General features: G+C 40.7%; 1 protein-coding gene across 2 annotated transcripts; it reads right to left on the minus strand.

The window, feature by feature from the left end:
• Positions 1 to 13,492: 13,492 nt before the first annotated feature.
• On the minus strand, positions 13,493 to 23,108 carry LOC141795184 (gonadotropin subunit beta-2). Of its 2 annotated transcripts, none has more exons than XM_074675982.1 (4): positions 22,796 to 23,108; positions 15,583 to 18,335; positions 14,295 to 14,413; positions 13,493 to 13,726 (listed from the first exon to the last, which is right to left on the minus strand). In XM_074675982.1, the coding sequence occupies exons 2-4, from the start codon at positions 15,647 to 15,649 to the stop codon at positions 13,493 to 13,495; spliced, it is 420 nt and encodes a 139-aa protein (XP_074532083.1). In that variant the 5' UTR covers positions 15,650 to 18,335; positions 22,796 to 23,108. The 2 variants fall into 2 exon arrangements, with proteins under 2 accessions (XP_074532083.1, XP_074532082.1); XM_074675981.1 differs by having other exon boundaries at positions 21,602 to 23,108.
• Positions 23,109 to 23,157: the final 49 nt, after the last annotated feature.

Consider the following 23,157-nt stretch of genomic DNA (forward strand, 5'->3'; position numbering starts at 1 on the left):
GTCTATGATGTGTATGTTTGTGTAAATATGGCTGTAACAGCTGGTTATCATCATATATTACAACTAGCTGACACAAAGTCAATTCAAAGTATACAGAGAATGGTGATTATATGCATTATCTTCTTGTACTCCTGATATTTTAATACTTTATACAACACAGCTACAACTACTTTGTGCTGGAATACCCAGTTAGCCTCAGTTTAAGTTAGCATGTAGAGCAAGAGCTTCATTATCACACACGTAGACAAAAACGTTTCATTTACTTTAAAAAGAAGCTAAATGAAAGATGCCTACATAAAGAGCTTCACTGAAGAGTAAAGTTATCCAAAGGATGAGCTATGTTAGGTTTGATTTTACCCCCAAAATACATAAGAAAATAATGTTACCTGACACGAAATGGGAACTACAAAGCCATGTTTCGTTGCCTGGATTCCAGTCATTTTTGCAAATTGCAGCGATCCACTTGCTTCTTTTATCTTTTGCCTTCGGTAGCCTGTAAAATGAAAGTTCTGATTGTTTATCATATCCATTTGTGCAGTCAATGGCACAACAGCTCTTCCCCAATTTCAATGTTTTTCTGTGAACAATGCAACTCGTCTCCCTCTTTCTGCTACTCAGAGGGCGTTACCGCAGTGACTCCTGCATCCTGTGACGTCACATGCATCAGCCAATAGGAACGCGGCCCTCATAGAATCCTCCCACACAAGAGGTTTGTGTCAGGAAAATAACCAAAGAAGCTGGAATTGAAACTAAAAAACCAAGAAGCAAAACCAAAAGAGAGAGAGAAGAGAGAATGAAGCAATGGAAACAATTCAGAAAAAAAGTCAAACAGTTTTCACAATGAGTGATATTTTTTGCTTTTGACAAGATTTTTTTTGGTTGAGTACATTTTATTTTTGATTAAATCCATATTATTTGTTTGAGTTTTAGAAAGCTTTGCTTTATTCTAGAAAGCTTTGCTTTATTCCATTGACACAAATCTGATCCCATATCATTTTGTCTCTTTTTTCTTTGTTTATTCTCTCCCTCTTTTCTTTGAATTAAATAAAATGAGAGAACCAGATATATACTCAGTATCAGATGTTAAGGATGTTTATTGTTTAGATGCTGATGTTGATGGTTAACCAACCTTTTCGGATCACCTGGTCGGGTATGGCCCTCTTCTTGTTTGCAGCTGTGTTCCTTTGCTGGGCATTAGCAAAGCCTATAATTGTAATTGTAAGATGTGCATCAAACTTCCAGCTGCTGTCAGGTTAACTTTCCATTATGACAAACGGCTTTAATCTGACATCAGATGCGACAGGACAATTAATATAGATATAAATGTATATGCTGGTTCAGACAGTTATATTAAATAGTGATTGCTGTGATTGTTTATTGCATTAAAATGTGCCTGACACTCTGGAAACCTGCCTCTGAGGCTTTGTTGACATGTACGCACATGTGTGCCTGTCACCAAATTACAGCTGTGGAGGGTGCGCTCCGCTTTGCGCCGAGGATAGACCAGGCTGGAGCTGGCGAGCTTTCAGCACACTTTTTTGGCCTGAAATTGTCACTGCGCCAACATGAGTCTGCTGACACCCCCTGGTGCACCGTCAACTCCCCCTGGCGCGCAGTCACACCCATCTCTGTGCAGGCGGTCTACCAAATTGTCAAATTGGCAGCGCACGGCGGTGCGCCGCACGAAATTAGCACTGCATAGGGTGCGCCAGGCTTGCGCCTCCTGTGCTGCCCCATGAAATTAGAGCCCTAAGTGTGAACACATCTGTCAGTACTTGCAGATCAAAATTTGAACATGCCAACTCTGCCACAACTGAATTTGCAATGCCAAATGGATAGTATGTCCCCCCTGCCACATTTTTAACATCACAGTTGCGGTCAGTAGACATCAAGGTTCTTGCGTCCAGAGGCACGTTCAGTCCTTTATGCCTCAGAATTTTCAGAAGGTCTGTAAGTGCAGTATGTGAAATATATTTTGCAGCCCACTCTGCAAGTCCACTGGTGTCACCTGGTGTCTCTGAATCTCCAGTTGAATCTGTACATCCATCTGAGTCAAATAATCCTTCTGTTCCAGTTTCTAAATAATTAAATATGTCAGTGTCCAAAGCATCATAAAAAATGTCTGTAGGTTCCTCAAACACAGTCTCCCATGACGTGGGCATAGTCGTTATACACATTTTCCCCCTCCTGTGTAGAGTCTTCAGGGGCAAATCCAAACTGATGAAATTCCGTTGTCGGATCAAATTCATTTTCAAGTGAAACCTGCTGAAAATGTTCAGCCACTTTAGCAGCAATCCTCCTTCTTTTAGTTCTCTCAGACCACTCCATTTCCTTCTGAAAAGATAAAATAATCAAAATTGTGTGATGTGTTTAGATGTATGCATGTAAGCAAAATATATGTATAAAGAGTAAGATAAGATGAAACAAACAAAAAATAACATTAAATATGGATAATTCTCAAAACTGCCTATAAAATTTCAAGGTATCTTCATTGCCATTGTATATACAATAAATATACAGACACAATAAAATGTTTATTGTACTCAGTTAAAAACAAGGAGTTTCAGTCAAAAAACAATAATAAAAGTAAACAATAAAAGTAGAATAAGAATTCACATACATCCTCACACTCGCACTGTGTTACAGTTTGTTTTATTCCGTGTGCATAAAGCGCAAGAAATAATACTCTGTGTCATATAATGGATACTAATCGTCATGACGTTAACTTACTTGCGGGCTCCTCAGCGGAAACAGAAAAACCGTTCGCGAGTAACAAAGACTTTAGCCAATCAAAGACCCCGTCCGTAGACGTTGGGATTATGGTAATGTAGTACTACTTCATGACTCCATGAAAACTCATTGCTGTTAACAATATTTTCAAAGAAAAAATAGGTACAGGCATCGATTGTCTGACAATTGTGTATTTTTAATATAATTAGTAAGTTGAAATTGGCAAGTAAGGACAGTACATGTTAAACTCATTCGAGACAAAGCACGAAACACTGTTCGGGGGTGAAAAAAAAGTTAAGCCAATCACAGACCCCGTCAGTAGGCGCTGGGATTATGGGTAATGTAGTACTTTTTCCGTGACTCCGTGAAATGAATTCACTGTCAAACACATTTTTGAAGAAACAAACAGATACGTGCGTTGATCGTCTGACAGTCACTTCGTTTTAACATGATTATTCTACATTGGCAAGTAAGGACATGACATTCTTAACTCATCTGAGACAGCCAAAAACATCGCTAGAGAATAATCGATAGTTAAACACACTCTACCGTTTACACGATGCTTTTCTGTTCCTTTTTTTTTTCAAATTCTGCTTAGTTGTTTGTTAGTGAACACTTACCTTAAATGCTGTTTTGTCGAGTCCTCTACTTTTTCACAGCAGTCCTCTGGGGCAACTCTCGAATGGATCACGAGATCACTCTTCTCTCATTTCCATGACAACTCCCGCCACACACACGCGCGCACTAGAAAAAAACCCACACTGGATATTTTTTTGAGCAGATAGCCTGGTTGTGGTTGAGTTTATTCAGTTTTTTCACTTCACATGGGAGCTTTTGGTACTATAAAAAATATTTTTCTTCTGCAACTATACTGTGAATAACTAACAATAAAAGTAAAAATTTGTCTTCTTTTCTCACTTCATAAATATTTTCTTTTAATTGTATATCCTTTTATTTCTCTCTCTGTTAATACTGCTGCAACTATGGTATTTTCTCCAGTATGTAATTAAGTTTTAATACCAAAGCATTTTGATGACATCATAAGTGTCAATAACATAGCAGTATATTTATCATTTTACCGTAAACAGTTTAATTTGCAGCTCATTTCATGTAAGCTATTGCCCACTTAGGACCCATCTAGTTCCCACATGTGCTGGCCAGCTGGGATGCCCATCTCTCGCCCATGTAAATTAATCTGGGAGGCCCATGTGGGGCCCAACACTAACCCACTTAAAAGCCCATTCTGAGCCCATGCCCAGTCAAAGCCCATGTAACCCAAGTAAATCTCATGTGGGCCCCACTTGGATGTGTTGGCTGGGATTGTTCTGGTGGTCCTCTCCACGTCAGCTCAGGCTCTTCGAGTCTCGGAGTTCCCTTGCCAAATTATGTAAATAAATAAATTCATAAATAAATAAATGATAAATAAATATAAAATAAAATAAATAATAATGGCCCGGATCTTCTGTGGGGTTGGGTGTCTCTCTGGATACCAGTGCATGAGCTTCTCTTCTTAAGTTAAACAGCAGTACTTTCGCAGAATAGCCACATCGTCCTGCGCGGTGGGAAATATCACCTGACAGCAGCCGCTCTCTCTCTCCTCGGTAGGGCTGAACAAGTAATCGAATCTAAACCAATATTGCAATTGAATACAATGCAATTTTCAAATCGCAAAGGCTGCAATTTAATCATATCATGTAGGCCTGTCCTACAGGAAGATTTGTTTATATGTTAATATCCTTTGTTGTGTTAGTCATACTACAGAATGTGAATTGCTCGTGTTAAGTGAATAATGTAGAAGACACACGTCCCCTAAAAAAATAAAATAAAATAAAATTGCGCATGCTAATCGCAATCGCAATATTGGTCCAAAAAAAAAAAAAAAAACCCATATACAAATAAAAAATAAATAAAATTAAATAAAATGTAAAAAAAATCGCAATTACATTATTCTCCAAAACTATTCAGCCCTACTCCTCGGGCACCTTTACTCTGCCATAGAATAGAATAGAACTTTATTGTCATCATAACAAGGTATCCTCAGCTTCTACCTGGATAAAGGATGTCGCTCAGACTTGCGCTCTGGTCCCACTGTTAGATCTCCCCGGTTTCACTGATGTGGCTCCATCCGTGGGTTTTGGGGGGTGGATTTTCAAGGCACGGTCAATGGCCATTAGATGCCTTAGCTCGACTCATCTTCTAGGCCGCACGAGATTCATCCTATGTCAGTCGCATGCCTCACGTGAGGGCATCGCAGGCAGTGCAGCGCGCCACAAAGTATTAGTCTATCATGCAGTGATCAGCTCATAAATAAGGACGCTCCTCAAATGACATCAGGTGATTCACGAGGAGCATTAAATTTCATTCAGACACCAGACTGTTCCAACTCCAGTTCCTCCTCTGAAGAGTTACATGAGAAGGGCTCACAGTTCTTCTTTTAAATGTGTGATTTGCTTGGAAGCTTGGATGCTTCGCTTTCCATTATGTGCCGCATAAGCCCATACTTTTAAATCTATTTGTTCCTTCATATGTATTACATGGACGTTCACTTTTTAAATTTAAACACATCCATGAATAGTTCTTGGAAGGCATCTTCTCCTTATTGTTGCTTTGCTAGAGTCTCAATTATTATTATCATTATTGTTATTATTAATGTCCACCTTTTATGCCTTTCACAGAGCAGAGACTTCACTGCAACAATCATAGTTCATAATCCAGATAAGATATTTCATCTTCTCATTTTCTCCAAAAAATCAAACTTCAACTCAAGCTTCTGAGTGTGGCAGTGCGTGATTTGTTATGTTGCTCACACCTATCTGCTTATGCATTTTATCTCTATGGTTAGATATCTCTAGCTTAGATCAAATCTTGTTCTATCTCTTTCTGCATGCCAAAACCTTCCTCCCTCTATAGTTTGGTTAATAATCATCCGCTGGAGATGCTTATCAAATGTAATTTATCCTCCTAGCTTTACTCAGGGCTTTCAGTTAGAAAGGTGCTGTTACTCTGCAGCAATCAAGGTTTTCCAGCTACCTCTCTGCAACGTGTGAGGCGCTGGTGTTCATCTGCTCCTTAACACTACAGAGACTTCAACTCTATTGTTAAAGATCTCCGAAACCACATCCCTGGTAAGCATATAACTGGTGGTGGTCAGATTCACTCAGTGTCACTGTCATTGCTGTCTCAAAAGGTCGTTGGACCTCTGCACTCTGTATTGCTCTCACATGGTCGTCAGACCTCTGCACACTGTCATTGCTGTCACTTAAGGTCCTCGGACCTTGCTCTATCATTGCTGTCACAAGGTCGTCCGACCTCTGCTCACTGTCATTGCTGTCACAAATGGTTGTCGGATGTAGGCTTAGCGTCATTGCTGACAATAGGGTCATCAGACTTAGGCTTAGCGTCAGTATTGACTTTAAAGGTTGTCAGGCCTAGGCTTTAGCGTCATCACTGACAATGGTGGTTGTCAAACCTAGGCTTAGCGTCAGTCTTGGCTAAGGTCGTCAGACCTAGGCTTAGCGTTATCACTGACAATAGTGGTAGTCGAACCTAGGTTTAGCGTCAGTGCTGACATCAAAGGTCGTTGGACCTCTGTTATTACTGTCATGCTTTCTTAAGGTGGTTGGACCTCTCACCTCTGTTATTGCTGTCATCAAAGGTCGTCGGACCTCTCACCTCTGTCAATGCTGACATTAGAGGCTGAGTTATAATCCTCTCATTTCCTTTCCGTCCCCTCTGGTGGTTACCCCAATTATTTGTATTATCATAACATTATTTCTATGTCTTCTCTTTAAGCAATTATCTAGAAGCATCAGACTGGCTTCAGGTAAGTATTCTTTCATTCTTTTGGAGGATATTCATAATTCACAATGCCATTGCACCCCCTACATCGATTATTTTGCTCAATGCTTGATGGGGTCAAACCACCAAACTTTCTTTGCATTCATTTATTAAATAGGTTCATAACTCTTTCTTGTGTATAAGCAGTGCCTGAATTGGCCCATAAAAGGTGCAGGAACCCTAATATATTATATAAGTTGTGTAACACGAGTTTTGAGTGTTTTTTTTCTTCATATCTATCTATCTATCTATCTATCTATCTATCTATCTATCTATCTATCTATCTATCTATCTATCTATTGATAGATAGATATTCACAGATATTGTACAATATATAAATACAAAAAATGAAAATATGACAATCCATTAGCCTACATTTTAAATTTGATAAAGTAAAAAAATACCAAAGGCAAGTCCATAATGCATGGAAATTTGCATTTATTTTACCTCAATTAAGCACTGTCAATAGATGACATCCAGTGGTGACTGAAAACACCAAAACACAACAGACAGTGTTTTAACACAGCCCATAAACAGATTTAATCTAAACCATCACAGATATCCTCTGATAACCTCTTACACAACGAAATCATATAACTTCTTGAATGCTGTTGTATATAACATAGTTTGACTTTTGTATTTATGCAACAGAGGGCCATCAAAGAGCATCATTTCAAAAGTGTCAACAACTTTTCTAAAGTCCAAAAAGGTCTGCAGTGATGGAAGATGATTCTTTCTTAACTAATTATCAATAAATGCTCACTACTGCTGTCCTGATGCAAATGGAAATCAGTCTACTGTCTCCAATGCCATCAAGTTATGTCCCCAAGACCTGCAAAATAAACAGAAATGCACTCCAATCAATATGATGAAAGGCAAGATTGATCAACAGGTTGTTTACTAATACTGTGAATGTGAAATTAATTTTCAAATTTAATATACTGATTAAACAATGCATCAGTCAGTCTTTACATATTTCTGCAAACATCTCTTAACAATGCAGTCTATGCTTTAATGTTGCCTTTCTTAAGCTATTTTATTAGAGCATTTTTATACTCACACTGTTAAAAAAGATTCCAGAAGGTCTTGGGAACAACAGTTTCACAGGCTGGACCTCGACACGCCCTTTCCTCAGCACTTCTTCTTCCCTTTAACAGCCAGGCCCTCACATATCCATCTGGATTGAACTGTCCAAGTGGTGGTCCGTTGCACTTTAAAAAGACTAGACTTGTTAGTCTACTCACAGAAAGTGCGTTCCTTTTTGCAGTCAGAATGTCATTCATGGTGCTGAATGCCCTCTCACACTCACTTGTAGAAACAGCAATAGTTTTGACAGCTTTCAGCAGAGGCTCTAGTGCAACAGGTGTATGAGCTGCCTTAATGTCCTTGTATTCACGAAACGCTTGAACAGTCTCTCTTCCCTCCACTTTGAGTACATCGCACAAGCAAAGCACCTCAGCATCCCCATACTGTATGTCCAACTCCTCTTCAGGCCAGCTTCCAGGATCTAGGACTTTCATGCTATCCAGAAGCATTCTGTAATGGTCATGTGAGACATTCTCTCTGATGCTGACATGAGAAGAGGTTGTGGAAGTCATCCGGTGTCTCATGTTGTCTGCCAGACTGCGGAAAAACTGACCTGCATGTATTTGTCCAAGTCTGCTGTTCGTACGCAAGGTAACACCCATGAACCTGTTTTTTTTTTTTGACAGCTGCATGAACTGTAGTCACATGTGGGCCAGGAATGGAAATCATGGACTCAAAGACTCGAATAACTCGGCTTAGCAGTCCATCTGCCTCTGGGAGTGTCATCTCTCTTTTTTGGAGTTGCCGAGACAGGTCGCTCAGCTCCGTGAGTGCGTCGTACATCAGTCCCAAGTTGCTTACAAATGCCACGGATGTAAGCACATCATCAAGTCCTTTATACTTTGCCCTGTCTCTGGTATCTCTGCTTGTGTCATTTGCTGCTTTACAGAAGTGATCATGGAGGACTCTGTAATTCTGCCAGACAGCTCTGACGCTCCTTTCACTTGATGCCACCCATCTGATGGACAAAACACGTCCTATCATCAGTAAGCGCTGTCCAACTTCTTGAGCACACTGCCCTAACTCCCTCTGATTTTTTGGTGAAGCATGGTACAGTGAGTACAGTTTGTCAAAAAAGATCTGAAAGTGATTGAGGCCAGACACTTCTTTCATGACATCCCCTACTGCTAGCTCCAGCCGATGGTTTAAGCAATGCCACACAAAAATGCCTGGGAATTTACTGCACAGTTTGCTAGCAACTCCAGCCTTCTTCCCGAGCATCACTGATGCCCCATCACAGGCAAAGGACACCAAACACTGTTCCAAAAAGTCCTCTGTGAAATGTCTTTCAAGGCACTCTATCAGGGCCTTTGTGATGGCATCTGCAGTCGTTCCACTCAACTCTATCAGCTCCCAAAAAAATGTTTCAGGGTTAGCGTCCACCAACGCTGAACGTAAACATACAACAAGAACAGATTTCCCACTGATAGTGGTAGACTCATCGATCAAAACACACAGTTTCCTGTTATTTTCAGTGATGTCTTTTGCCATTTTATCTTTCATCAAATCTGCAATATGGTCTATTATTACTCCACAAGTTTTACTGGAGTGCAAGACCCTACCCACGTTCACTCCATTAAGCTGCTGGAGACTGAGGTCAACCGGCAAGTCCGCCAGTGGCCGGCTGTGCTTTGCGATTTTGTAGGCTGTTCTGAAAACTCTGGACGTGCTTTCATAATCTGATGCATGCATAGCCTGCACTTTTTTTTCAAAAGTTTCGCGTGAAGCACATTTTAATATCTCTGTGGCTTTTTTGTGAGCTAGTGATTCTCTGTGTTCATGGATCTTTTTTCTGAGGCTTACTTGTTGTTTTCTTTTGTCGTGGCCGTAATGTGTCACCATACACTCACTCCATTCCATAGATATTTTCAGCCCTTGGCCGCAGTGTACTCCCAAAGATTTAACTTCTTGGCAATTCCGGCATCCAAGCTTCTTGTACTTCACAATGAGCCAATCGTTTGCCTTGCAGAAATATTCAACCTGGTCCCTAGTCCAGCAATCAGGCTCATGGAGTCCCTGAGTCCGCGAAGTTTGACCGTCTGCACAAGTAATAGTCGAGGGGAGATGCTCCATGCCTTCGGTGTTCTCGGTGCCTTAGCTAGCGCCGACATCCTCCGATTCCTCTTCGCTGACACAAGCCCCTACTGCAGAGACGGCAGCAGTTTCAAGGAGGGTACTCTCTGTCTGGTCCTCCATTGGTTTTGGTTGGGCTTTTTGGTGAATCCATTGTAGTAAAGACATTTTAGCGCAACTTTTGTGGATGTAATGCACCCCATGCTAGGTTTGGTGATGTTGTTGAGAAATGTGTATACCCCGCCCGCAGCAGTCTCTGATTGGCTTATATTATCGAATATCATTGGATAAAAGAAGTGGTGACAGCCTGATGTCATCCTGTCATGTCAACAGACAGTTTCTGTTTATGAGAAGATGAAACACAGTGAGTACCGCTGACTCACCAGGAGGTGGCGGTACTCAATAAAAAGTAACAGAACGCATACAGACAAAAATCAGAAGTGCAGGCACTCCGTACCGGTGAGTTCCGGCCCATTTCCTGCACTGTGTATAAGTCTTTCCTGATTGAAATAAAGCTTAGCAAAAGTTCAGTCAGGAAGACTGGGCGCTCACACTCTTCTGTTCACTCTCTCTTTCCCGCTTCTCTCTATCAGCTGACTGGGGGCGTGTCAACTTTTCTCTCTATCCAATCACAGTGACTCTGCTTCAATAGTAAGCCAATCATTTCATAGCTGTCAAAGTTTAAATGGCATCTCTTCTGCTGTCAGCTGTCTTTCAGGCTCTCGTCATGACCCTCCTCCTCCCCGGTCACCTCCAATCTCCATCACTCCGTTCTGCTCAGCACCCCAGCAGTCAGTCTTCAGCCCCGCTGTCTTACTTAATCAGTAACAAAAGTTAAATCTACTCAGAAATCATCAGTTTTAACACTGAAAACTCAGACATTTGAGTAAATTGAACTGACTGACAAAATGTAAATTTTCATAGCTTAATCCAGTTGAGCAATCTGAACTTTGGGGTTTACTTTATATATCAGCTGCAATTGTAATTTTATTACCTTTGTTTTCAATACTTGAGACACCCCATCTCCTGATTCTTCAATAAGCCTCCAGACCCTTTTGTCATCACACCTTCTGCCCAGCTTCAAGGCCCCGTTGTGTGACTGCACATTCATTGCTTTTGTTTTCACCATTTAAGAACCCTGTCTGCCCATTTCCTCAATAAGCTTCCTGATCCTTTTGTCATCACACCTTCAGCCCAACTTCTAGGCCTCTGATCTCAATGTGGATTCCTGTAGCAGACAGAGGGGCGTGAACAGTACCTTTTGGGGTGTTTCTATCAAACATAAATGTTGAGCTTGAACAAGGTTCAAGGTCTTTCTTCACTTGGACCGCTTGCGTGTTGATTGACCTTTTTCTTTGCAAAGGAAAACAAAACCTTGCTGGCCGGCAGAAGTCTCTATTTCATTCTTCACCAGAAACAGGAAAAATTTCCACAACACTGCTCATATAATGGTAACTGATGACTTATACTTCTCTTCTAAGGAAGTGACAAAAAGTTTGTTCTGATAATGTGCCCACTGAGCGAGGCAGAGATTTTATCACAACATTTTTTTTTGTATAAGCAAAGCATTAGCAAATACTTGTATGTTGCTAAATGCATACATTGCATTCTGTAAAAAAGACCTTCATTTGAGTTTGTGTTTCACAAATGGTGACTGCCATTGTTTTGCCTTAGAGCTATTTTTCTGAACCAAAAAAGCGCATCACTGAGACTACATGCATGTTTTATAAAGTCTAGGGTTATCACTGAGCTGTGGCATGTTATTATTGCTCTCTATTTGGCTGCAAAAAAATATCTTGTCTTGTTGTTGGGTCTCTATTAATAATAGGACATTAGCAGATCTAGACCTGCTGTTTTTAAAAAAAGTCTTGTGATTTGTTTGTTGTCATTTGATGCAACATTGATTCAGCTTAATCAATAGCAATTTGAAACACTGGTGTCCTAATTTGAAAACATCATAATATCTTCCTATGTCCTCAAAGGCTTTTATGACCTTAGAAGCATTGCAAGATGTAACACACATGAATGCCTCACGGTTCATTATCAATACAGCATCAAGACATGATTTAGATTTGTGGTCTTGTTTTCAGAGAAATTTAAAGCAATGTTCAGTGCAAGTATTTCTGCTTCTTTGAATGCATGAGAGCTGGGAGTCATAGCACTGGTGACTACCTGTAACTCAGTGGGGAACCGTGAGTACTACAGCTGGGCCTTCACCTCAGCCCTCACAGCCCAGAAAAGAAATCATCGCGGAAAAAAGTAGTTAACAAAAAACATTTTCATTGAATAAATTGAATAAAAATAAATAAGAGGCTTTACATAAAACAATGACTAACATTATTAAGTGAGTTTACAAAAATTACTAAAATAACCTAAAATGATGAAGAAAATGTCTTTAGGTTTTAATTGTCAATCTGTGTCATACATAAACTCATTACTTTTACCCATGGAGAGTACTGGCAGGCTGCCAACACTCCTGAATATGGAGGGAGTCTCCCATTTTTCAAACCCCTTCTCTGACTGTTCTCCTGGCTTGTGATTTCTCCTGATTGTCCCCCAACTTTAAGTATGCTCCTGTGATCGCTAATATTTTTTGAAAGTGAATCAAGTCCTGTACTTGGGCGTTATATCGAAATCTCAAAAAACCATCCACCCCCTCTCTCTTAGTTGGTTTGATCCAAAGACGCTGCAGGAGACCTCAGAGACGGAGACAGATAACTGTGCTGCACTTGTTGATGAAGAGTTTATCAGAGCCTTAGCTGTTTTATATCTTTCTTTTTTTGGTGTTGACATGTCGTGAGTTAAACTAACGTGGCTTTGCTCTAACGCAGCATCCTCTTCAATCAGGAGAGTCTAGAGCAGTGTGAATCATATGGTGAGAAGGCTGACTCTAAAATAGTGAAATGTGTGTCATTGTGAAGTTCTGTCTGTCTTCGGTGTGTGATGCGCATACGCGCTGCGTGTGTACGCGACAGCGCTCTCTCTTTAAAACAGGGTAGAGTTCAGGTGGAGGAAACTAACTGAGCCAGTGAAAGAGAGGGAGAATTCAATCCACAATGTCTTACACAGTGCCTGTGATAGATGGAGTATTAAGACATATCCACTCGCACGAGCGCGACCTAATGAAATTTTTACGCACACACGCTGAAAAAATGCTAACAAGCTAGCCACAACTTCGATCTCATCTTCTGCCATCCCTTTCACCGCTCTCACCACTCTGCCCACTGCTCGGACTTCACGAAGGCCTATGCTCTTCTGTTTCTGTCCCGCCCCCCCAAAAAATCAAATCGTGATTGGTCAATTTTCCTGTCTCTCTCCAAACCAAAACACAGCCTGGCCTTCGTGAAGTCCTAACCACTAAACGAGCCAGCAAACCGGGCTCTGATAGAGACAACATGTTTCAAGACAGAAACCCTTTCATTACTGAAGTGAACTTTGCTGTACACTTAATTTAAGAACTTATATGATATATTAAATGTATTTTATTCAAATAAATGAGAATATATATATATATATATATATATATATATATATATATATATATATATATATATATATATATATATATATATATATATATATATATATATATGATACGTATATATTTTGGTCCAGATTTTTTAAGGCCTTCTCTGAAGGCCTAGAAGTCCCTGAAGGTTCCCCACTGCTGTAACTATAACAACCGTTGTTTATTGCAAAGTGAGTGCCAAAAGTGACAACTGTTTCTACACGTAATATGCCTTTTAATATAATTTGACACAGGTGACTAGAAGTAGAAAGGTATGTCATTCATGCAGAAGTTTGGCTGCAGACTCTCGAAGGTGCAGTCAGACGTGTCCATGGCACAGCGGCCACAGTGGCAGCTCAAAGCCACAGGGTAGGTGACAGCTGGGTCTACACCAGGAGGACAGTCAGGAAGCTCAAGAGTCCTGTAGTACAGGTCCCGGTAGGTGCACACATGCTGATAAACATTGCTGAATGGCGTCTTGATGACAGGATCCTTGAAAGATAATAAGAAGATGATGAGTGAAATATGAAGGGGTGAAACACTTACAGGGACATTTGCTCTGTGATTTTAAACAGGGGAACACTTTGGAATTACAAATAAGAAAACTATAACGCTTAACTCTACACGTTTACAGCCTAGAGTCTTCAAACCTCTTTGGGCTCAAATTTAACTCACTGTTAAAGCAGCAAAGAACCCTCAGGTCAGTCCACAACAGAACTGAGTTTTAGGCTGGTTGAGGCAGACGCCCTCTGTTATGCAAAGTTCATTGTCATAATTGTTTGTTTTATTTGTTTATATCTCCTAAGTAACTGGTTAAAACTTATTCTAAATATTTGCCTCATGTTTGGGTGGCCGACTATGTATACATCATTGGTAGGAAAGATAAAGAATATTAACACTTCCTACGTGTAAACATGAAAACAATAGCAGACTTCTTATAATTTTTTGGTAAAGAAGTCACCAGCAAGGCTTCTTATTCCAATGTTTCCTCCCTGCTGAAAAATTATTTTCTCCAGAAATATGGTGAGTTTTTTTCTCTCTCCCATAGCTCTCACAATACCTTGGTGATGCAATGACCACTGCATATGGTGGTCTCCACTGGGTGGCACTTTGGACAGCCTTCCTTCTCCAGAGACACGGTCTGGTTGATAAGCTGGCATGGTGGAAGTTGAAAGGCGGCTAGTGAAGAAAAAACAAAGGTGGTCACAAGAACTTTTAAACATTCTTAACAAATAAGCAGGTTTTTTTTAACTCAGAACTACAAAGGACTGCAGTGCCAGCTTCCAAAACTTCCAAAACTAGCTCAACAAGAATATAAACCATGGATCTTCAGTAAGTTTCAGACTGTGCAAACTCAAGGCGTAATCTACAAAATGAACTCTGCCAGATTATACATTTATTAAAAAAATATCCAGCAATGATAAGTGTGACATTAGTATCAATAATATTCCACCGAGATGAATACAAAACAACACATTCAACCACTGATCACAAGACAGTTCACTTAAAATATTTATTTCTTTATATTTTCATTTATTTATTTTTATTCATTTGTTTTATTTTTTTATTCACTTTATTTTGTTTTATTTTATTTTTTAAGGATGTAGTGCAAAGCAATTTAAGTCATATATTCTAATAACATACCCATCAAGTCAGGAACAGCTTATTGTTGCACATGTTTGAACACATGCTATATTTCCCTTCTTCTTCTTCTTCTTCTTCTTCTTCTTCTTCTTCTACTTCTTCTTCTTCTTCTTCTACTTCTTTTTTTTTGTGTTCTTTTTAAAATCCAAGTTTTCGCTGGTTTTGACAACCAAAACTCCACTCCACTTTTACTATTTCACTTATATTGAGACAAAGTCTTAATGCTTATTACAGGACACAGACAACCAGTCACTCACATCTACGGGTAATTCAGAGAGACCAATCAACTTGACAATCATGTTTTCGTACTGTGGAAGGAAGTCGGAGTGACCAAAGAGAACCCATCTGCCCGACTGAACTAGTATCATTCTTGCTGGGAGAAAACAGTTGCTAACCGCTGTGAAGCTCCTCCCCCTGACCTCATTAATTAAAATCTATTATAAGGTTAGGAAAAAAATTGTTACAAGAGTCAAGAAAAAGTATCTGGCTACCCTAGCTTTTCACAAAACAGGGGGCTAATAAAGGTCACGATTCACTTTATGCTTCATGAAAGTCCTAACACTTTGCAAAGATTAACCTTTCTATGACTTTCCAAGTTTTTTACCATTATTTTTAAAAAGATGAATAAAAACAATTATTAACACCTTGAGATAAAAATCCAATACAACGTTGACAATATGGTACCATTGAAATGTCTTATTTACCTGCCAGGCTCAGGGGCCAAATGGAAAATGTGGCCCCCATAAGCAAACCCAACATCAGATGAAACATCACGCTGTTGACCTGAGCAGCAATAATCCTGTGGGAGACAAAGCTGAGTTATTGTTAATGTTTGTTTGCATTGATTTTTATGCACTCTGACGACAAACTGCTCACTTATTTTATCCAGTGCATATGTAGTTTGTCTTTCTTGACATAGAAGTCATTGTGCCATATTTCAACAGTCAAACGTATTTCTTAACAAGAACCTATGGGTAGATGACACATGTCAAAAAAGGCTGTTTCAGAAGCAATTTCAAACTTGGTCTGTTTCAGCCATTAAAAATACCTATAAATAAATAGTCACTTTTTTGTTTATGGTATGGTTTTCTATTTCAGGTTATATAGAGATACCTGTATTTACCTCAGTCTGCTGTATGGTTCAATGAGTGATTTGCAGAACTGTGGAATCTCTTGTTTTGTATGATTTGACACGTTTCATCGTAAATCAGAAGCGAAATAATGAGGCACATAAAAATATAATGAAGTCTGACTAATGTGGATGATAGAAGTCTTCATTTTTTCTTGTGAAGGACAAAACACACAACCAACTGACCCACTAATAAAATATGAAGAAGGGATTTTTTTCAGCTGTAGATAAACAAATTGCAGAAACCTGCTCACTTTGTAAATCAGACCTGCTGCACCATCATTGATCATTCCTGACCTCTGCTGTTCATTATCATTCATAACACTTCATTTCATTTAATGTAAAAAAAGAAAAGAAAAAAGAGAACAAAATAGTGTATAAAACATTCAGACAAACGCACACCAAATTGCATAGTTATTGTTGGTATAAAGGAGCCAAACTTACCCTTCTGGACTCTGCGAACAGCATAACAAGGCTGAATAGCCTCAGTTTTTATAGGACTCAAAGGAGTGTGGTATCCAGGATGAAACTTGCTCCTATTAGACGTCAACCCTGGTAACCTGATGTTGTTGATATGGGCAACATAATGCAGGTTTTACTGGGATTAGTCTATCTCTATGTCAATTTCACATCCCATAGGCTGATTTAAACTGCTACATTAACAGAACAAAAATAAAATTCTGTTGTCTTTGATGGTCTTTGTTGGATTACAGATTTTATATTAAAGTAAACAGGTCAACATGTCTGTAATTTAAAAAAAACAAAACACTTATTAGGTCTTGTGTAATATTCTAATTCACTGAGGAACTGAATTTGGGTTTTGTCTAACTGTTTGCCGTAATCATCTTCTAGAAATAAATGCTTCAAATATTTCACTCTGTGTGAAATGAACTGAATTGAAATAAAATGACTTTTACACCATATTTGTTGAGCTGTAACCTTGCATTCAGCTTTGAACAAAAGTTTTTCATTGCCTTTTGACCCATGTGTTGAAATGAAATAAATGCACAAAAAAGTGTATCAGTCATGATGTAAACAGCATCTAAATTGTGAAGGCATTGCTTTTTCATACTTCCATGTCACTTATGACCATTATGTTACCATTTAACATATATATCTGTATTAACTGATATTAAATTCTTCAGTTTCAATAAAGTAGCTGTCTGCCCAACAGACATTAAAGACTTATCATAGTAGAATTTTCTGTGAGGTCCGCCATGTAGCCGGATGGAGACTGTCAGGCAGTAATCTACTGCTGCTGGCCAAATAATCCTGTTTTATCAGTGTGGGATCACTGTGACACGCTGGCTTCCTCTTGACAAGGTTCTGTCGCAAATTTAACGCTGTTATTAATGGAATAAAGGCTTAGGCTTCTTCTCAGTTTTTTAAACACCGGAACAGTGTTATCCTGGTTGACTTTCCTGTCTACATTTCTGTGCTTAGAATAAAAGATGAATGAAGCATAAGTACCTTCCTTTGAAGTTTTGCCTCTGTCTATTTCTGTCCAAAGGGCAGAACCTTTTCCTACTCAAAGCTTAAAGCCATAGAAAAAGCTTCATAATCAACCTGTAGTCAGGTCAACTTAAATGGTTAAGACAATAAGAAGTGAGTAGTTAAGTGCATTCACCAGCCAAGGAAGGAGTATGACTCGATGGATAGGGGTAGCAAATTTTTAGTTAGGTTAAATTCTATTTAGTTATTTTTTTAAAATTTATTTTAATTAACTTTATGTTTGGTTTTTGGTTTATTTTTTTTTGTTTTGCATATAAAAATAATAATCATTGTTATAAGTGTGTGTGTGTGTGTGTGTGTGTGTGTGTGTGTGAGTGTGAGGAGAGAGACCCGCCCCTGGACAGAAAAGGTCTAGGCTATCTCCTATTCAGAGCAGATACACATGTGGCGGTGGTAGCGAGGAACACTAGCTTACACCAGAGAATTTCAAGGACCAGACAACGCCACCCAGAGAGTCAATTTCTTTCGCTTTTCCCTCTTAAAGCACACACGGGTTCATTATACTCATGAGGCTTGAAACATGGTTCACATTATAAAAATAGATTTTATTAACAAGTTTTAAACATCTCTTTTTATAAAATACCACACACACAAGAAGGGGGAAAGGGGAAACCTAATCAGGCGCTGAGGCTTACCAGGTGGACAATGGGCTAGTGAAGGGGGGAGGGATCCAACAAAACAAACCAAAAAGCACCCAGACACTCGTGACACACACACTTCAGGGTTGTGACATAACCAAAGCCCAGGGGAGCACAGCACGCAGAAGGAGGAGATACTGCCACCCAGACCACCAGCACCACCACCGATCCTCAGCAACTGAAAAGGGAATAAAACAATTAGTGGAGTCGAAAACAAAATAATAAAGCAATTAAACAAAAATAACAAAATTCTACAACAGGGTTCATACAGATTTTTCATGGTCAAATTCAAGTACTTTTCAAGGAACTTCAAGGTCACTTTTTAAACGTTTCAAGTACTATGAGCGGTTGTTAATTTCAGAATGTTAAGAAATTGATGCGCACACAAAATGGCAATTTCATTGTTTTGTGTTTAACAGCACATTTGTTCACAACTTCACAGGGAAGACTCGCATTTACAAAAAAAAACATTTTTTTCCTGATTCTTTTCTTTTTACTACTTCTCAAAGAACTGATTCTCATCACTTGCTGACGAAACTGGTATCATTATCTTTGAAACTATGAGTAATAGGAGCATTATGAGGATTTATATTAAATTTATTATATTACAACAATTTTTCTTAATGCAGCTCCCTCCTTTGTGAAAACAACATCCCTCCACAGTAGATGGTCCACAAACCGGGCAGACTGGGAGAACAAATTAAACCAGTAACGTGCGGTGAGGTCCATGACGAGGGAGGCAGGCAGCCAGCTAAAGTTGAAACTTCTATATGTGTGTGTTATATATACAGTGCACTGCTCACATTTGCTAATACAAACTGTTACTGGCCAGCCTTGCCCCTTTAACGCGATGACAGTCTGTGCTGTGCTGTGTGTGTGTGTGTGTGTGTGTGTGTGTGTGCGTGCGTGCGTGCGTGCTTGCGTGAGCGCGCTTGGGACATAGCAGAAGGAGAGACGGTCTGAGTGCATGCATGGTGTGTGTGGGGTGGGAGTACATTATTTTGGTCTTTGTTTCCTCAATAAATGTGCGGTTGTGCAGAAGGTGCACCTTTTTTTCCTCCTCTTTAGTCTTTTCCCTCACTTTGGCCCGGACTCCTAGACACCGGTTACCAGCAACGAGCCAAGTAAATAAATGTTAATCAGCTTTCCCATCTACGGTTCGGAGACAGGCTAAAGTCCTGGAGTTAACATGACAAAATGCCAATTAAAACCCAAAACATACGTTCACCTGCATTTCTACAGGATTTACATCACAGAGGAAAGAGCAAAATACGAACAAAAATAACCCGTATCTTAACAACACAAGAACACAGGCCAGACACCTCCGGTATGCTCTTTTAAACGTCTGCACTAACAAACTATCGCGAGACCTCAAAGCAGGTGCGGTATTACAACCTGCAGAGGCAGAGAAGCGTTGTGCCTCATCGATGCCCATGTTAATCAGCGTGAGACCTTAGTACGCATGCGCGAACCTGCAAAACGTTGTGATTTCAAGTAACGGTCTCTCTCTCTCTCGGAGACTCTGCCTCCATCGCACATTACAAGCATGAAGCCCGCGCGAAACGCTGTCCGTCCCCTCTGTTAGCCTCCCTCTAATTGACAAATAAGCAATTTCCCTTTTTTGATTTTTAATTATGACAAACTGTATACAAACAACTGCAAAAAAAAAAATTTATAAAAAAAATTTTTTTTTTCTTTTCAGCCTAGGGGAGGCACTGCCTCCTCTGCCTCTCCTAACCGCACACCACTGAATTAAACGCACCCTTCCCAACACTGTGTATGTTAATGAAGCAGCTGACAGCTCTCAGTGGATCAGTCTGAAGACAAACAGTGAAGTCATATCTCCAGTTCAGACCCTCAGAATTAATCTGAACACCTTGTAACAAACAACCACACGTTAAAAACACCAGCGTTTAACAAATGGAGCCCTGCATCTAGAGAGCGTTTAGGATTTGAGTGAGCAATAGGCTACATAGGTTTGACTAGAGGTGGCCTGTAGTTACTGACCTCTGCCTCTTGGGGGCGTCGATCTGTCTCACTGTCATGACTTATGAGGTGAGGGACAGCAAAAGTGGTGGCAGCAGCCAGTTCTGCACTGTCCTCATGTGTGACCCGTGGAAGAGAGGTCAGTACAACATCGGCAGCTACTGGCAGGCGCCGCAGCTGCCAGTTCTGCTACTGGCAGACACCTCGGCTGCCAGTTCTGCTACTGGCAGGCGCCGCAGCTGCCAGTTCTGCTACTGGCAGGCGCCGCAGCTGCCAGTTCTGCTACTGGCAGACACCTCAGCTGCCAGTTCTGCTACTGGCAGGCGCTGCAGCTGCCAGTTCTGATACTGGCAGACGCCTCAGCTGCCAGTTCTGCTACTGGCAGGCGCCGCAACTGCCAGTTCTGCTACTGGCAGGCGCCACAGCTGCCAGTTCTGCTACTGGCAGGCGCCACAGCTGCCAGTTCTGCTACTGGCAGGCGCCGCAGCTGCCAGTTCTGCTACTGGCAGGCGCCACAGCTGCCAGTTCTGCTACTGGCAGGCGCCACAGCTGCCAGTTCTGCACTCTCCTCATGTGTGACCCGTTGGCAGCTTGCCAGCAGGTCACAGTCAAAGCTGCCACAGCCACAAATTGCACCTGTTGTCTCCCAAGTAAAATCTGTTACGCTAAGACTGCTACATGCCAAAGTTATGATCTCCTAATGAAGGGGAGCGTGAGGAGACGCGCTGATCCAGATGCATCTTGGGTTGATGTCTACTTCATATAATCTTACAAAAACTCGCTGTGAGTTAAACACAGAGAGGGTATGACTATATATCCCACACTGACTTGCAGGAACGGAATATTCTGTGTGGAGCACCTGCAGTCCGAAACTAAAATCCGGCCAAGAAAGGGAATATTTTCTTTTGATTAAAAGATCGATTCTTGGACTCTATGAATAGATGTCAAATTTTGAAAATGAGGATCGTTTTTATTTTTGAGAATCGTTTTTTTTTAACCCAGCCCTACTTTTCTGTATCGAATTCTATGGTTTTTATTATTCTCAAACAATGAGTTAGATAGCCACATCTCAGACGCTTATAATAGACCAAGCCGGTAGCGCGGCTTTAGCACGAACGAGCCATCTAACCTCTATGGTTTGATGTTCGGGGCAGGTTATCACATGACCGTTGTTCGTCTGTGCCGGGTCTCAATGAGAAACGCCGTTTCGTTCCTTCGTATGTACAGGGCGAGCCTCCCACTCCGCCGCGGCCGTATGCTCAGACCAGGCACGACCCGGTATTTGTAGACAAAACTTGTCACCGCCTGACCGCAGTTATTTTATAACCTGCCCCGACAAACACCCGCAGACAACACTACCTTTATGTTAAATGGGACACTGCCTTCATTACTCATGCCTAGCATGTAGCATAAAAAGGTGGTTAGCTTCAACAGGTAGCAGGCTAATTGGCTAATTACCGTGAAGGGCTAACAGGGTACCTCTCATGTGGCTGGCGAGTGCCGACTCGCCCATAGCTTCCACTGCAATCTCCTTTTTGCATACATTGCAGTATGCTGCACGGTGATTTGCGCTACGTTTAATCTAAAATTTGTATTTCCCTTTCTCCAGCCAACGGACATTGAAGCGGCAGCCTCCCGGCATGCTGTTTAAGGAACAATCCTCATGGGGGAGACGTCACAACGCACATATAAACAGACCAGTGATGTTACACCTGCGAGCCCATCAGATGGAACGTTTTTTCCCCCCACAAATTTACTTTATTTCTCTCAATTTGATCGATCTGTTGAGTTAGGAAGCTGAGTAGTGAGTTATATACGATTAGAAATTTAAGCATTCTCAAGCACTTGAATAGAAAATCAAGTACTTTTTAAACCTTGAAAACACAAAATGAAAAAATAAGCATTTTCAAGGATTTCAAGGACCTGTACGAACCCCGCTACTAACTAAATTGAAGGTTAAACCATTAAACACACAAATTAAACAAGCAAAATAACCTATGATCAAACAAAGAAATTACTCGACGAAAACCCACTAAATACCCCAAATCAAATAAGACAACTAAGCTAAAAGGTATAACTAAGTCAAAGTAATCCTAAACCCAAAAGGTTAACCTATAGAAATAATCTTAACAAAATAAAGAGGAAAACTAATGCAATTGTAACTAAACAAAAAGGGATATACAACCCCACCACTAAAACACCACTTAAAATGTAAGCTAAACTCAAAAATAAAGGAACTGGACGTGATGTCTGTCTGTCAGGAGAGGCCGAGCAGCCTGGCAAATCAAATAAAGTCCATTCAGTAGCTGATCACAGCAGACAGATCAGTCCAGAAGGCAGACAGAGGCTGCCAGCGTTAAGCTCCCAGACAGGTGAAGCCACGAGACGGGGCAGTAGCAGAACAGGCCAGTAGCAAGCCGTAGCACAGCAGCGGAAAAGCAATCAGTCGAGGCAAGCAGCGAAAGTGCATACAAAGCAGTGGAGGCAAAACACGGAGACAAAACAGCAGCGTTCTCAGGCGGCTGGCAATGACGTCACATACAGCGGCAGTGTTAGCTGGCATTCAGGCAGACTACACCTATCGCAGATGTTAAAATTAGTGATATGGCTGACAATGTTGCGGTTATGACCTATATTAATAACTCTACATACCTTCTAAGCAGCAGCAGCAGACACACATGCACACGAGAGGAGGGAGGGAGAAATAGACCCAGGCAGCTACGGGCGCCTATGACCACACTAGCATTAGCAAGCTACGAGATCATCAACGGAGAGAGAGAGGGAGAGATAACACTAACCACAATAAGACGCAGACAGACACGCATGCCCCAGCAGCACACCGATCACTCTGCGGCACAAAATAAACTACTATTGCTACTACACGACCTAAAATATCCTCAAAACAACAACATGCAGACATAGCTGTCATCGCTCGACCCGGAAATACACAGACAGAAGTGCAAAGGAAGAAACAGGGGGGAGGATAGCTGGTTAAGTACTCTCCCCCTACACAA

Source organism: Halichoeres trimaculatus, unplaced genomic scaffold, assembly GCF_033239565.1.
Source record: "Halichoeres trimaculatus isolate MK-OKI-2021-1 unplaced genomic scaffold, fHalTri1.1 fHalTri1_scaffold_8, whole genome shotgun sequence".
Lineage (NCBI taxonomy): Eukaryota > Metazoa > Chordata > Actinopteri > Labriformes > Labridae > Halichoeres > Halichoeres trimaculatus.

Coding starts and splice junctions, on each gene's coding strand:
- LOC141795184 (XM_074675982.1), bottom strand. CDS start 15,649: ATGTTTCATCTGATGTTGGGTTTGCTTATGGGGGCCACATTTTCCATT. Junction 14,414..15,582: donor TTGGCCCCTGAGCCTGGCAG/GTAAATAAGACA, acceptor TTTCTTCACTAG/CCGCCTTTCAACTTCCACCA. Junction 13,727..14,294: donor GTGGTCATTGCATCACCAAG/GTATTGTGAGAG, acceptor TTATCTTTCAAG/GATCCTGTCATCAAGACGCC.